This window comes from Plasmodium gallinaceum (assembly GCF_900005855.1).
Source record: "Plasmodium gallinaceum strain 8A genome assembly, contig: PGAL8A_v1_10, whole genome shotgun sequence".
Taxonomy (NCBI): Eukaryota; Apicomplexa; class Aconoidasida; order Haemosporida; family Plasmodiidae; genus Plasmodium; species Plasmodium gallinaceum.
Window position 1 is genome coordinate 13574 of NW_021628239.1, and position 18465 is coordinate 32038.

Below are 18465 nucleotides of genomic sequence, written 5' to 3' on the forward strand. Positions count from 1 at the left end.
TTCAATTTATATAAATTTTCATGAAAATAATTTACTTTAATGGTATTTTTATTTTATTGCATTGTAATATAATAAATAAGAATGCTATGTATCCATTTTTATATTTTTCATAGTTTTTTTTCTTATATAAAATTTATTTAATAAAACACTTAAATCTATATTTAATTTAATCAATGCATTTTAAATTGTTGCATGAAATTGGATATTTTTTATTCATAAAAATATAATTCTTTTAACAATTTTTATGAAGATTAAAAAAATGAAAACAAAATAATATTGCATTCAAATAAATATTTCTTACTATTTTTTATATTTTTGTAAAATTCAATATAAAAGAAAAAATTTATTCATCTTTTTTATTTTTAAATGATTTCCATAATATTATATTTTAATTTTTTCATAGAGAAAAATATATAACACTAAATATATAAAAATAATTTAAGGTTCTTCTAAATTTTTCATGTATAATATTTTTGTACTTATATTTTTTAATTTATTCTTATATAAGGCTCTATTGATCAAAAAAAATAAAAATAAAAAACCACAATGATATAATTAAATTATTATAATAAAAATATAATAGACTAAAAAATAGCAAAAATAGAACGTTAAAAATTTTATCTATGTAACAAAAAAAATGATAATAGTTGTAATAATGATATTTTGCAAAAAATGAAAAAATTAAGGCTTAAGATAATTTAAGTAAAAAAACCCATTAATATAAATAAAATATTAAATTCATAATTATTTTATTATTATTATTTTTTTTTTTTTTTTTTTGAATTATAAAAAGAATTATTTTTAATTGAATTTATTTTTATACGACACGAAAGTTCAATTAATGCAACTTAGATGCATGTTGCTAAAAAATATATTAATGATTTAAAATTAATCAAAATATGCATTTTTTAATAAATTTAATTATTAATTTACTAATATTGAAAAACATACATACAATTAAAAAAATTAATTTTTTTGTTGTATTTTGTTCTATTTTATTATATAAATATTTGAAAAAAATATATTAAAGTGGTTGTAATTTATCCATAAAAGTATAAAACCAATTAATTCATTTCGAGAGATAAAAATATTAGAGAAAAAAATACTTATAAAAAAATTTATTGCTTTGCTTTTATCATTGTATAATAAAAAATATAATCATTAAGTTGCTTTTCAATATAATAAAATCTGAATTTTTTATAGAAATAGTGGCAACATTTATGCAAATTTTTTTAAAATAATTTTTATTTCTTAAAATATAATTTCTTTTATTTTACGTATAATTCTATGACTTTATTTTTTTTCTTATTTTTAAATATAAGAATACAAATACATACAAATTATTCTTGAAATGTTTTAAATCATATAAAATAGATAATTAAAAATATTTTTCACTTAAATTTTTTATTTTAAGAATAAATTTTGAATATGAGTATTCCTAATAAACAAAATAATCTCCTTACAAAAGAAACTTACATAGAAAGCAAAATGAATAAAAATTATTCCTATACGAGTTCATTTAAAAATAAGAAGGAAAAAATTAAAAGTAGAAACAACATAATTCTATATTCATACAAATTTCTTACTTTACTCTTCCTTTGTTTTTCATATATTTTGTTACAGGTAAATAAAAATAAAAACTAAAATTATACATATATATATTTTTGTTTAAGATATTTATTTAAATTAAAGCTACATTAATCTAGTAACCACCTTTAACCAAATAATTATTACTTTATAGATTATGATGCAGCAAAAAAATAAAATTACTTCTGAACTAAATTTAGTTAAAAATAATTATAGGATTATGTACGAAGGGGATGAATTACCAAATAAAAAAGAAAGTAAAGGTAATATAGTTTTGAAATTCTTAGACGATGAAGGTAAAAATGAAGATGAAAATCAAGATGAAAATGAAAATGAAAATGAAGATGAAGATGAAGATGAAGATGATGATGAAGAATTTGAACCTTATAAGAAATTAGTAGATCTTTGGAGACAAAGGTCAACTGATTTCACGGAAATGATTTTAACTATGTGGTATCAATGGAATTGTGGCCGTAAAACTCGCGACATGGATGAAGATTGGAAAGGAAAAAAATTTAATGAATGGCGGGATAAATTTTCTCTAGAATTAATATCGGACGATAAGAAATGTTTAGACGATGTAACAAAAATGGTAAAAGATAAAGTTCCAGTCGAAGCAGTCCAATTATATTGCAATCATAAAAAAGAGTTGTGGGAAACACGTAAAGATCAGATATTAAAAGAATGGAAAATTTTTATACATAATAGCCTTCAAGATTGGGTTGAAGAAAAACATAGAAGAAATAATATAGTATATTATGATGATGATGATGATGATGATGATGATAATCAAGGAGCAGAAATATATGCATAAAAAAAAATACAAGTATGATATAATCAGAATAATGTGAAGAAGGTTAATGATACAATTAACTAGGAAATTGAAAAATTTTAGGTTACTATACTACAATCAAATTCATTATTTACAAAAAAGTGAAGAAGAGTCTTACAATAAACTAAGTTAATTTGGGATTATTTATTATTTAATTAAAATGCATTATCTTATGTTACAAATAAAAAAAAAAAACTAATTAATCCAAATTAATTTTAATTTAAATAAAAGGAAAGTAAACAAATGATAAAAATAACGAGATAATTTAAGGTAATATGAAAGTTTATTTAAAATGAATAATACCTTATTTATATATATTTTTTTTTCTTGTATTCACAAAAATCAAATTTCTTAATGTTTTTGTTGCTATGTATTTTGCTAAACTTACAATTTATATTAGGTATTTTTATTTTCATTAAAGGTATTAAAAGGTATATATTAAATTTATATCATGTTTAGTGGACTTTCATTTTAAATATATTTCATTATATATATATGTAAGTATATATATATAATTTTTTCTACATTGTGTAGATAAATTTGCTTTTATAAATGTTTTAATAGTCTTTCTAATAATATGCAATTTATTTTTTTTATAAATCTACATATGAATATTTGCTCTAAAATTGAAAAATATATTAACATATTTTTTTACATAAAAATTAACTTATATTTATATTATACTGTATATATCATTTTTAAAAAAGCAATATTTGTTAGTTAAAATGAAATTATATATAAATATTTTTTTCTTTAAATTTTTTTTTTAGATAACAAACTTAAATTTTATATTAAAACATGAAATATATAATTTTATTATTTCAATAATATAAAAAAGTAAAATAAAACTATTTAATATAATATTCGTTATAACCTTATGTTTCTAATAAATTATTCATTTCTAATATCAATTTCATTTTTTTATTTATTCTATATTTTTAAATTATTTGTGTATATTATTAATGGATATTTATCATCCATTATAATTTAATAAGACAATATAAATAAAAGATGGCTATACATGGTTTATATTTATGAACTCCACATAAAAAAAAGAAAATTTTGTTTTACTTTTTTTATTCAATAAGTAACTGTTTTAGAAATGGAATATAAATAATTTTCATTTTAAGTTATTTAATATCAATGGTAAAAATTTATATATACCTTTTTGGACTTTTAGGGAGATATAATAGAACATATCTGAGATATAGTTTTACATGCAAAATGATTAAAAAATACTTACTTAAAATGAGTACACGAAAATATGCATATTGAAGAAAAATATTATATCCACGAAAAAGAAAAAAATATACAAAATATAGATATATATTTTTCTTATTTTTGAGAATTTCACTTTTTTTTTTTTTTTGTACAATAATATATTTTATTTTTATTAAATGATTTTGATTTATAATGATTCTTGAATTAATAATAATTTGATATAAAAACCCAATATACATAGTGATCAATTTTTTAAAGTTTTTACACATGTTAAATACTTTCATAACATATAATTCATTCAGGGATTTTAAAATAAATAAATTATTTATTTTATATTATATAATATAGTTATGTATAGATTATATGATTATCTATAATGAATAATTTCACAATAAATAAAAAAAGTAGAGATCTCTATACATTCTCTTTATTAAATTAATGTTCAAAATTCTATAAATTTATTTGAGTAGAAAATTAATAAATCAATTGGAAACAATAGAGAAAATTGAATATTCTGTATAACAATTCAATGGATTAGAAAATTCAAAAATAAAGAAAAAAAATACAAGGTCCCTTGTTTATATATTTAAGGAGATAATATGCTTTAACAAATTTTGTATATTAAATATAAAGAAAGACAGAAAGGTTACTACAGTCTAAATATAAGAAGGTTTGCTAAAATTCAACGAAAGATCGTTAAGATATTATCCTAAGTGGTTTATACACTTAGAGAATAAAGAAAATATATCCATATTATTTAAAATGGGAACATGTATGATTCAGAAGTTGATTTATTAATTGCCATTCAATGAATTTGCTAGTATTGAAAAACAAATTAATAAAGAGCATATAGAGTATATTCTATTTAATTTAATTCTTATTTAATTAAATTTTTAAAACTTAAATTAAATACACTCTCTATTATAATTTGAACAAATACTCCATTTTCAAAAGAAAAAAAAAAATATATAAAATTTTTCTATTTAACATTACCAATTTTTTTTAAAAAAAAATAGAAAAAAATTATCATCATAATATATTATTTAAGTTTGCATCATGTACCAAAAAAAAAATGTGATATATCTTTTTTTTAAAATTGTAAATACACAAACAAAAAAAAAATAAAAATGATTATTATTTATTAAGATTTGTTTTTCATTGTACATACTTTTGAATAACTATTATAGAGTACGAATTTATGATTGTATATTGTCCCAACAATTTAATGTACACCGAATAAAGTGTTTTTATTATATTTATTCATCTAAATATTATATAAAAGAGGTCTATAATATTATTTATAGAACATGTTCTATCATCTTGGGAATAACAATGAGATTATTTTATTCTCTCTAAATTATCTTACAGTTCCGAGCCCTTTTTGTATCTTTTTATTTATCTTATTATCTATATTATCATGTGATTTATATGGTGTTGTAAAATCTCTTTTATTAATATTAGAATGGCTTTTAAGTTCTAAATCACGTATAAGTTTAGACTGTTTCTTATTCCGTTCAATAATTTGCACCATATCTCTTAAATGAATTACATATATTTCTCTAGTCATAATACATAATAATTTTATTTTAAAAAATGAAATTTGAATTTCTTTATCTCTATAGTCCATAGGCTAAGCTATTATCTTTCCATTTTCAATTTTAATTTCTCTACGTAGTAAACACCCATAAGGTTTATATCGGTTATTGTTACTATAATGTTTTAATTAATTTCTGTCATAATCCGATAATTTATATGAAACATTATTTCAACGTTATTATCTTTACTTTATATTAATGGATTCTCCTTCAGTTGGTTCAAATTTTCATACACTTCTTTCTATCTATTCTTTAAATAAATTGTTCTAATTTTTAAAATATTTTCAAGTAGTAATCTTGAAAAACCAAGACATATACCATCAATTTCAAACATAGTAAAATATGGTGTTCCTATTCTAGCTCCGTGAGGTGAATTGTTATATATATATGCTACATATTTCACTATTTTTTCAGTTGACATATATTTTTCTTCATAGATAGTCTTAAGTATGTAATCAAGACTTTTATCAGAGATTTCATTAATACCATTTTCTTAAGAACAATAAACACTTATATAGTATAATTTTATTTGTAATTCTTCTGTAACGTATTTCTGAAATTCTTGATTCACATAAATAGAATCATTATGAATAATAACATTTCTAGGACATCGGAATACAGAAATCCAAGTGTTTCTCACTATAGAAATCGCATTACCAATAGCAGATATCTTTCTATTAATGCCAATAAATGTAAATCGTGAATAATGATCTATAGATGCCTGAACACAGTATTCTTATCTTTTCCATTTTTTTGGTTCAATAATATCCAATGAATCCATGTCCAACTGATTGAGTTTTGATAATACCTTATACTTATTAGGCTTAAATTTTCTATTACGCATTAACGGACAAACTATACAATTTGTAACATACTCCTGAATATCTCGACTAATATTAGTCCATCAAAAATGTTTTAATATTTTCTCTAAAATTTCAATGATTTTTGAATGTCTGGAAAATTTATTACTATAGAACAAGTGAATTAATTGAATCCTATACTTTTCTTGTATATATAACGTGGCACTTTTATAATGAATAGGAAAATCATTTCTCCATATTTCATCTCTAGGAATATTATTCTTTTTTTCTCACACCTCATCAGATATTTATTAAAGGATGGATTAAGATAAGAGTTTTCATAATTATCTAGTAGTTTATTACAAAATAAAGTTATATAACTAGGAAGATTAGTATCATCATATATAGTTCTAATTATTCAATCAGATAGACTATTTTGAATTCCTTTAATATGCTCATGTTTAAAATTAAATTCTAATAACCTTAATTCTCATATATACATTTTTTCAATGTTAATAGAATATATTCCTAAGAGACCTTTATAACCAGTTTTGATCAATGCCATATATCCTTTAACATTATAATCAAATATTTCACAAACTATAACTATGGAAAATAATTCTTTTTCTTTTATACTCCATTTCCATTGAACTTCATTAAGCTTTCTTGATGTATAGTGAATATATTTAGTTTGACCGATATCATCTATTTGGGTTAATACAGCTCTCATAACATAATCAGATAAATCCGCATAAATAAAATATCATTTTCCTGGTTCAGGAAATGACAAATAAGCTATTTATACAATCTTTCTTTTATTTGTTCAAACACTTGAGGATGCTTTACATCTCAAATAAACTTGTTCCTGCTTGTCAATAATAGTATTATCTTAAATGTCCATCATAAAAAATTCTTAATATAATTTCTATAATAATTAGTAGATCCTAAAAATAACCACAACTGATCCTTAGGTCTAGATTGTTCTCCTTTAATTATTATTCTGATTTTATCCAATGAAGGTCTAATTTCTTTATTATCTATATGTCCTAAATGTGTTATAGTTGTTTTAAAATATTCACATTTTTCTACATTTATTCCTGATCTATTATTAGTAGTTTATATACATTTCCTATTATTTTAAAATGTTAATTTATAAAATTTGTTAAAATGATGATGTAAAGAATATATACAATTATATGGTTTTTTCAAATTAATTTTAAAAAGATATTTTTTATTATTCTTTAAAACTGTGTAGGATTACTTTTCAAACCAAATATTAATACATCAAATACAAATGTTCCACGTTTGAGTACTACAAATTCAGTATATTGTTTACTATTTTCATCTAATTCCATGTTTCAATGTCCATTTTTAAGATATATTTTCCAAAACCATTTAGTACCTGATTAAATCCCTGTTCGGTGATTTTTCTGTAGTTCAAATTAACATACTAATAAAGAGCTTGTAGAGCTATCTCTACTAATTTAATAAATTTATAATTTAAATTCTATAAAGCAAGTAAAGCATATTTATGTAGTGTACTTCATTGAGAATTCTTTATTTTCAAGAGAAATTTATTTTCTTTAATAAAAATCCTTATTTTTATTAAAAATATAAATTTTCATTGAATATTGGTTTTAATGAAATATATTTTTACTTATAATGTTATGAATAATGTTAAGCGGCTCAAGTTCGCTGCTTCCATGTTAACAAAAACAATTAATAAAATACAAATTATATTGTATAAAAATTACAAACATAAAAATTTCATTATTATGTATATAAAATTTTCACTTAAAAATTAAAATTAAAATTCATTGCAAAGAAATTCTCTCCTCAACAAATTACTTCTTTTTCATGTAACTATATATTTCATTCCCAAAAAAAGGTTAATAATTTCTTTTATTAACTAACTAGAGATACTTGAAGATATAGTAAAATTTATAGAGTTATATATATGCAATGTAAATGAAAAAAAATATCACTCCAAATTAAAGCTATCAGATAAATAACCAGAATTGTATGAGACATCTATAGAAGAGTACTTCCAATGGTTCATAATTTTCAAAAATAAGATAAGAATGTATAAGTTAACTAAAACTGAAATATACATGGTATTAGAGTCATTGTTTTTGTTAGTTAATTCAATGAATATAACGAAATTATTTATAGATGATGCTATATAAAATATTCTATAATTAAAAATCAAGTTATCTAAGAAGCTATTCAATAATAAATACGAGAGAATTAATTAAATAAGAAAGTTATGGAATGCTTAACGTGATTTAAGCATAAATAAAGCTATGAGTTTATTTATTATGGATTATTATATATATGCTAATAGTTGTTTAACTTTTGAAGGAGCTAATAGCATTCATTTGAATGATTTGTGGACCTACTTCCTACGATATATACCAGAAAAGTATATAAAAAGGATTAATTATGATAGACCAGAGAATATAACATTTATGCAAGCCATATTTTCTTTATTAAAATTACAAAACGATAATATTATAAAAAAAAACATAGCAACCAATTAAAATATTCGTCACAAATCATAGGTATAATTAGAGAATAAAAGAGAAGAGGGATAAATTACTTAGAAAATGTTATTTCTGTATTAAAAAAAAAAGCTCATCTAAAAAGAGACCTTATCTATCTTAAAAGAAGATGTGGAAATTATAATGTGATAGGTCATACATAGAATGTTTACAGAAATAAAGTATTTATAGATAATGAAAGTGAAATTAGAGGTATAATAATAGATAAAAGATATGATATTAGTTTTAAGTTGATTAAAAATGAAATTGACTTAAAAAAAAATTACATTAATGAAAAAATATTTGGATAGACATGATTAATAAAAGGCTTTATTAACCTTTTTGGAAAATAAAAGGACTAGTTATATGAAGAATACCTAGTTGGTAATGCACACACAAAAAAAAAAAAAAAAATTATCAATTTTTTTCGTTTGTATTTTTATAAAAAAAAAAAAAGATCTTCAGGAAAAAAAAAATTGATAAAAAAAAAAAAGGAAGATTTTTTTTTGAAACGAAGTACAATTTTAATGAATTTTGTAAGAGAAAATTTTATACATATAACAATAAAATTTTCACGAATTAATATTCATATAATTAATTTACATTTTTACTAATTGTTTATGTTTGTTAATTCAACAGCAATATATTTTAATTGCTGAGCGTAACTAATGACAAATAAAAAAGTAATTTACATTTAATTAATAATCAATATTCAATAAGGATTTAGATTTTTAATAAGAATATGGATTTTTATTAAAGTAAATAAATGCTTATTGAAATTAAAGAATACTGAACGAAGTAGATCACATAATTAAGAATCACTCCTTCAAAGCATTCAAAAATATATACAAATAAATTAAAACCGTAGAGTCAATTCTACATGCTCTTTATTAACTTGCTTGTTCAATACTCTAGCAAAGTCACCGAACACCCAATTAATAAATCAATAAATAGTATTATTGACCTATTTTAAATAATATTTAAAAAAATAAAATGAATAAAAATATTTTTATTTGTGCATGTTAAAAGGCAAGAAAATGTTCACATATAAAGGCGTAAAATAAAAAAAAATAAGTATACAAAGTAAGTACAGTAAAAAAAAAAAAATACTTACAGAAAAGTAAGCACATTTAAAAAAAAATACTTGCTCTAAAAGTAAACACACTAAAAAATTTAAATATATTATATTATGTTTTTTCTTTTTTTTTTTTTTCGTACTAACAATTATATAAGAAAGTATACTTTTTTTTTTATTATGACTTAGACTTAATAAAAAATTATTAAATTTTTTTTTTTCTGATAATTATTATTATTATTTTTTTTAAAAAAAAATTACAAATAAAAAAATATTTTTTTTTTTTTGGGAGGAAAATAAAGTATAATTTTTTTTGTGAAAGATTAAAAATGTAATGTAAAATGTGATATGCATAAGGCATTGCGTAAATTAACAGTAGTAATTAACACAATTAATATTTTATATTAATTAATAAAAGCGAATAATTTTCTTAATAATTTAATATAATAAAAGTAAAATAAGTAGAGTTTTTTCTACATGGTTTTAATTAATTTGTTCCTTCATTACCAGTAAGGTCATTGATCGAGCAATTAATGAATTAGTTAATGAGTTTAAGTCTGATTGTAAGTGCTGTAAACCAGTAAACTGTGTATATTCATTCTCATACATTGAGCATTTATTGTTTACTGAAGGTATTTATATACTTTAATAAAAATCCTATGTTATTATGAAAAACATAAATTTTAGTTAATTGTTTATTTTTAATTAAATAAATGTTACTTAAAAATTTGTTAATAATATTTAGCAATTCACATCCATTAATGCAAGATAGCAAAAATAAATAATTATTAAAACACAAATTTTAATTATATAATTATTATAAACATGAAAATTATACTACTGTAACTTTAATATTTACTTTTTGTATGTTCAAGTAAAAATTCATTACAAAGAAATTGTCGTTGTTAACAATTTTTATAAAAATCTTAGTAATCGGTTTATAAAAGGTATTATTAATCTTTATGAAAATAAATATAACTGTATGGAATATACATAAATAGTCATGTAATCCATAAATAATATTATAGGTCTACTTTCGATAATATTTATATTAATAAAGTGAGTAAAAACATTTTTATTTGTGCATGGTAAAATATGGAGAAAATGTTCACAGACAAACGTGTACACTAAAAAAGTAAGTGTACATAAAGTATATACACTAAAAAAAAAAATGTAGATATATTTTATTATACTTTTTTTTTTTTTTTTGGTATGTGATGCTGATTTAAAAAAAATAATTTGATAATAATGATTTTATTTTTTTTTTTAAAAAAAAAAAAGACATGAAAAAAAAAAAAATAAAACTTTTTTTATGAAATATTAAAAATACTACATATGATACACATAGAGTATTGCACAAAATTAGCTAAAATAGTAATTAATATAATTAGTATTTGATATTAATTAAAAAATATACATAATATGATTAACATTCTATTTTAATTAAGACAAAACATGTTTTCTATATATGCTCTGTTAATTTGTTTGTTCAATACTAATAAAGACATTGATCAGGAAATTAACGAATCACCATGTAAGCTCTAGATAAACAAAAAAAAAAAATTGTTCATCTTTTTTTTTGTTTCTTTTTATAAATTAATTACATAAAAAAAATATGTTTATTTTCATTATAAAAAGATTTAATGTTGGAAAAAGAAAATAGAAAAGGTTGTTAACTAATAAATTGTTTCTTGGTAGTGGATTTTTATTTTGAGCTTTAAAGAGAAAAAATTATATTAATAATAATAAAAATTTCCCGTTTGTATTATTTATATAATTTAATTTGTATTCTCTTAACTTGAAAGTAATGAATTTTAATTGATAATCATTACTCATAACATTATAAATAAAATATAAGTAATTAAAATTGATAATGAATTAAGATTTAAATTTTTAATAAAAATATAGCATTTTTATTAAAGTAAATAAATGCCTTTTAGAAACAACAGATGTTTAATGAAGTAGATTTCATAAATATTGTTGTTTATAGCATTCAAAATTTCATTTAAATTCATTAAATCAATAGGAACAACTCTACATGTTTTTTATTAACCTCTTTGTTCAGTACACTAACAAAGTTATCGAGCGGGTAATTAATAAACCATCAATTGATTAATTAATTTAAAGTTCAAGGAAATTTATAGAGAATTAAACTAACAAATTATAAAGGATAATTCAGAGACTCCCTTGCCGTTTTTTGCTTAATATTGAATTATATCTAAGTAAAAATGTTTATTTATTTTAACAAGTTTTGAATTTAAACTGTTTACTATATTTTTAAACATATAAGAACTTAATAAACAAAATAAAACTATATTTATGTGAAAATCCCAATTTACTCTAACAAAGTTTAAATTTAAATTGTTTATTACATTTTAAAACCTGTGATAATTTAATAAACCAAATAGAAACAAAATCCTTTTATTTTTCTTATACAACATTAGAATTCCAGTCAATCTGTTTCGAAATTAAATTAATTTGAATTGACTTATCATAATAAACAGAATAATATTTAACCAACTAAAATTTTTAAAAAAATAATAATATTTTTTTTTCAATACAAAAAAAGTATGACAAAAATTTTTTTTTTTCATTTTTTATATATCATTTACATGGCTATCTGTATATTACTTATGTAGTTATTAATTTTTATTCTCAAAAAGTTTATAATCCTTTTATTAACCAATAATATAATAAGGTTTAAATATTATCAATAAGTAATATTATAATAATATAAATAAGTAGAGATCATTCTATATGCTCTTTATTAATGTGACTAATAAATATACTATGAAAATATTTAAACATACAATAAATCATTGATACATTTCTAAAAATATTCTTTTTGTTTTCTAGAATTATATAAACTTCCTTTCTATATTTAACATAAATAATTATTAATTTCTTTAAATGAATGAAATGGTAGTGTTATATAAAATTAGCAAATAGATCTGTACAGTTTTTAAATATATATTTTAATATTTTAGCTTAAAATTTTATTGTACAAATAAGCTCATTCATAAAAAAAAAAAAATATTTTTTTTTGGAATTTTTTTAATCTAAATTTTATTGTATAAATTTAATAAATTAATTTTTAAGTTTTGATTATGAATAGGATTAATCAATAAGGAATTTTATTGAAATTCTTATTATTCCAAGTCATAAATTTTTTGAAGAGTAACTACGGTACATAAAATAATAATTATTTTATATTTTTAGAATTTTACTCTTATGAGAGTTTTTCATTCAAATAAATTACTCTAAAAATAATACCTAAAATATAACAAAAGTATTGAGTTAACATATTTCTATTTAAAGGATTGTTAGTCTCATAGTAAACTATATATCATTGCCAAATAACCAAATTATTCAAATATCACATATTTGTTAAAAAAATTTTATTAAAAATAAAATAGTTAAAAACTTCTTCATATTTTCTCTTAAATTATTTGATCATTATTATACGAAGGTTTTTTATCATAATAATAGCAAATTTTCATTAATATATATTTTTTTAAATAATTTATTTTATATTTTTTTAAATAACCTTTTTTTAATATATATTATCATTTTATTTTTTATAAATCATTAGTATTGCCCATAATAAATTAAATATATAATAAAATTACATGTATAATTTTGTGATAAAAATGTTGAACTTTTTTCATTTAATAAAAAAGCTATTTAAATAATAAAATTTAAATATTATGTATGTATTAATTTTTCTTATTCAAAACTATGCATTATTGTTACAGTATATTTTTATTATGTTATTTATATTTTGTTAATTTTATATTTTATTTATTATTAAAACATTATTTTAATTGAAGTTATTTTGAAGTTCTTTATTTTATTTAAATTTATTATAAGATTTATGCCATATGATTAAGAAGATATTTAATAATTAAATTTAAAAAATAAGAAAACAGAGAACTATTTTTATATGCTGAATTAAACTAAAAAATATAAAATAAAAATAAAAATAAAAATAGATAAATTTTATTCGAGCATGTATTTATTATTAAAAAAAATTTAAATAGATAATAAGAAAAAAATTTTCAATAGATAAAAAGAAAAAAATTTTCAATAAATAAAAAGAAAGAGATTTTTAATAAATAAAAAGAAAAAAATTTTTAATAAATAAAAAGAAAAAAATTTTCAATAGATAAAAAGAAAAAAATTTTCAATAGGTAAAAAGAAAAAAATTTTCTATAGATAAAAAGAAAAAATTTTTCAATAGATAAAAAGAAAAAAATTTTCATTAGATGAAAAGAAAAAAATTTTCAATAAATAAAAAGAAAGAGATTTTTAATAAATAAAAGAAATCTAATAAATAATAAACAAAAAAATATTAATCGACGAAAATAAAAAATTATTAATACTGAAACAAAAATATTCTTTTATTATAGTTCTTTTATAAATTAAAAAGAATTTTCTATTGCTATATAAATTTACGTATTTATAATTTTCAATAGATAAAATTAAACTAAAAATCTAAATTTTAAATTTATATTTTTTTATTCAATATGAAAGCATCAAAGTTATTATTCTTTCTAAGTTCATTTCTAATTATAAATATATTAACTCCATACTTATTTAATGCTAATGTATTTTTTGTTTCTGCCGATGGAAAAATACAAGAAATTAACAAAGATATTGAAAAAAAAAATAAAAAAAAAAAGATTATCTTAATATCATCTATAGCTGCAGGATTAGTAATGCTTGCAGCTTCTATACTTGGAATAGGAAATTGTATCAAAAGAAAAAACGATAGAATGAAAGGTTATACTTACAGAATAGATACTTGGCCAGATAATGATATTAGGAGAGTAGGAACAGAAATCTCACAAAAAGCAAGTAAACGTGGATTGAAAGAAACGATAGTAAATTTTCACAAAGGAAAACAAGAAGGTCCTAGTGATAAAACTTTAAAATCATATGTTTTTGATGAAATAAAAAAAAGTGGAGTTGTTTTTAGTGAAAGACAAATCTCTGATATGATGTATTATGTTCTTTCAGACGTTGCAGTAATGGAAAAACACTGGAGAAATTTTCCAGAATATCTTCCTTCTTTACATTTAAAAAAAGATTTAAAAAAATAGAAAAAAACGAAATTATAGAAATGTATCTGAAACGATAACTTTTTATAAAGTGAAATTAATTACTATATTCAACTCCATATTTAAACAGGATTCAGGTATTGTATTAAGAGGATGAATTTTTTTTACTGCAACCTTTCCAGTGAAAAAAAATTTTCATTATATATTTACGAATATTTAAGTTATAATGCAGTTATAGTGCGAAAATATAATTCTTATAATTAAGTGTATTTAAACGTCCTATAAGTTTAGTGTATTTTCTGTTACATTTTTCAGATAATTTCTGTATATATATTTTGTTCATATATTTTTAAATAAACGTAGATTAATTCATATTTTGTATATGTTTTGTTAATAAAAGGAATCAATATTTTTGAGAATAAAAAATTAAAATTGTGCGAAAAGTAAGCAGGTAATCATTCAAGTTCTAGACAGACAAAAAGAAAAAGAAATTTTATTTTCTAAATTAGATAAACAAGTATATTTTTTAAAAAAAAAAAAAAACTGTTGATTATTATTTTCCAGTTCAACATCTTTGATAACGTATTTAACAAACATATTAATAAAGAGTATGTAGAGTTGCCTATATGATTAACAAAAGGAATTATTGACCTCTTTGGGAATGAAAAAAGCTGTCTATACGGAATATATGTAATTAACCATTCAAACGCTAGATAAAAAAAAAAAAAAAAGCTATTTGTTAACTTTTTTTTTGTTGTTTCTTTGTATATATACATGAAAATAATATATTTTTATTTTAAAATATAAGAAATAATTTATTGACAAAAGTGTTTCTTTACATTGAATTTTTGCTTTGAATTTAAAGAGAATGTTTTATATACATAATAATAAAATTCTCATGTATGTAATATTTATGTAATTTAATTCATGTTTTATTAATTACTTATGTTTGTTAACATAAAAATAATTCATTTAAATTTATAAACATAACTCAACATTATAAATAAAATTTATTAAACTATAGAATGATAATTAAAAAGGATTTAAATTTATAATAAAAATATAAAGTTTCTATTAAAATAAATAAATGCTTCTTGAGAACAATAAGTATTCAAAGAAGCTACGTAAATATTTACTTGCTTGATAGCATTTAAAATTTTACATAAATTCATTAAATTATTAAAGGAAATTCTGTCTGTTTTTTATTAATCTGATTGCTTAGTACTTTAGCAAAGCCATTGAATGGGCATTTATTCACTACACTACTTTAATAAATTTAAATTTTTATTTCTATAAACAAGTAAACTGTATTTATATAGTCTACTTCATTGGGCCTTCATTGTTTTTTTTAAGAGGCATATATTTACTTTAATAAAAACCCCACATTTTTATTAAAAATTTAAATCCTCATTAATTACCGATTTTAATTACATATATTTTATTTATAATTTATGAATAATATTTGTTAATTAAAATAAGTTGATCTTAAAATAGAAAGTATAGATAATTAACAAAAGACAAAACATATTATATAAATACTACAAAAGACGAAAATTTTTCTATCTTTAATATGAAATTTTCTTATGTGAACTTAAAATGTACCATAAGTAATTTTTTTGTCAACTTTTTGTTTCTTCTACAATTTAAATCATTTCAAAAAAAAATAAATATATTTATTTTATATATTTTAATTTACAAAAATCAAAAAAAAAAACATTAACAATTATTTTATTTATATATTTTTTTTATCTAATACTTGCATGCCTATTTATTTTCCATATAGCTATTACTATTAATCCTCAAAAAGATTAATAATACCTTTTATTGATCACATAACTAACTGTATATTTTTTATACAGCCATTGTTTTTTATTATCAAAAAGATTAATGCCTTTTATTAACAAGTTTGCTAAATATTCATATCTAAATGTATAATCTAAAAGAAAATATGTACACTAAATAAAAAAATAAAAAAACATACACTAAATGTCAACACATTTAAAAATTTTTTTTTTTTCTCAGAAGAAAAAGTAATTTGCGACTTCTTGTGAAAAGTTAAAAATGTAATGTTAAAAGCCGCATTTATATAGTATCTTATATATTATATAATTAGTAGCTAATAGAATTAAAATTTAATATTAACAAAAATAAATAATAAATGCAATGCTTTATTTTACTTTATATAAAATAAGTAATGTTTTTTCTACATGCTTTCTATTAATTTTTTTGTTCAGTATTAAAAAGGCAATGAAGGGGCAATTAATATATCACTGCTTGAAAAAGCAGGTAATTAAGTTTAAGAAAAAAATAATTTTTTTTTTTTTGTAAATTGTTTTATTTAATTATATTTTTAAATTTCAGTTTAAAAAAAAAAAAAGATTAATTTTTTGAAAAAAATTATGAAAGGAGTGAGTTGAATTTCTTTTTTTTTGAATTAACAAAGAGTTAAATTCGAAGTCAAAGTTAAAACGGAAAATATTATATTTTTGTTAATATTTAATTTTTATGTATTTCCTAAAAGGCTTTTAATGACTTTAACATAAATTATTATTTTATTTTAGAAAATTATATTACATACAATCGGAATTCTTCATAATGTTTTATTAATTGGTTACTTAATGGTTTTGTTAATGAGTAAACAAATTATTAGAGAGTACGTAGAATAGTCCCTATTCTTTTAATTGTTGTAAAAATTAAACTAATATTGTAAATGAGTAAACTTTATATATATATTTTGCATAACCAATTATTTATTACTTTAGAGATATCTTTATACTTTAATAAAATATATCCTTACTTTTATAAACAACTTATATCTTCATTAAAGATATTGCTTATATGTGAAACAATATTTTAAAATAAACTAACAAATTTCAACTAAAGTTATTAACATTTTTTTTTAATAATATTTAAAAATTAAATATCAATAAAAACAAAATTGTTTTTATTTTTCTTTTAAAATTCAAATTTAATTTTTAGTTATGTCATAATTAATTCGACTATAAAAAAAATGTAATTCTCCAAGAATAAATCTTTATTACAACAAAAAAAAAAACTTATTCTTAATAATTATCCAAAAAAAAATTTAAATATTAAAAATATTTAAAGAAAACAACTTAAGAAGATAATAAAAAAATTAATATCCTTTTTTTTTCTACTAACAAATGAGTATGGATAAATTTTTATTTTTTAGTTAAGTGATTAATAAATGATATTATTAATATTTTTAAAATAATAATAAATAGATAAGTGGAAAATATAAAGTTATCCATGCATGGTCACTAGCTAAAGAAAAAAAATTAAATTTTAATATTTATTATTTTTTTTTAAAAATTGATGATTTAATGAAACTAATTACTTAGAGAAAAATAATTATTGTATGAAAACAAATCAATATAATCTGAACTGTAAATTAAATTATTATGTATTTTAATTTATTCAAAAAAAATTAAATTAATTACAACGTAAAAATTAATATGAACATTATTAAAGGATTTTTAGTAAAAAATAAGCAATTAACGAAAATATGTTTTCAATAAAAATAAAGGATTTTTATTAATGTAGATGACTCATAAAATAATAAATTTTCAGACATGTAAACTTTAAACATAAAATTAGCTAGTTCATAACATCCTTATATTTATTTTTTAGTAATTAAATTAATAAAAAAAAACCATGTATTTTTATTATTAATTGACCTGTTCCTAGCTCTAGACGTAATCATTTAACAGTCAATTAATATCAATAAATTTCTT

General features: G+C 18.9%; 2 protein-coding genes across 2 annotated transcripts, besides 2 other annotated features; both read left to right on the top strand.

The window, feature by feature from the left end:
- Positions 1-1428: 1428 nt before the first annotated feature.
- PGAL8A_00001200 (Plasmodium exported protein, unknown function) lies at positions 1429-2401 on the top strand (the record flags this gene model as incomplete). The annotated part of the gene is made up of 2 exons (XM_028671402.1): positions 1429-1623; positions 1742-2401. The coding sequence occupies 2 exons, from the start codon at positions 1429-1431 to the stop codon at positions 2399-2401; spliced, it is 855 nt and encodes a 284-aa protein (XP_028528058.1).
- A 2536-nt stretch (positions 2402-4937) lies between these two features.
- Positions 4938-7432: a repeat region.
- Positions 7433-9042: 1610 nt separating this feature from the next.
- Positions 9043-9522: a repeat region.
- A 4654-nt stretch (positions 9523-14176) lies between these two features.
- On the top strand, positions 14177-14752 carry ETRAMP (early transcribed membrane protein; the record flags this gene model as incomplete). The annotated part of the gene is made up of 1 exon (XM_028671403.1): positions 14177-14752. One exon carries the CDS (start codon positions 14177-14179, stop codon positions 14750-14752), a length of 576 nt encoding a protein of 191 aa, XP_028528059.1.
- Positions 14753-18465: the final 3713 nt, after the last annotated feature.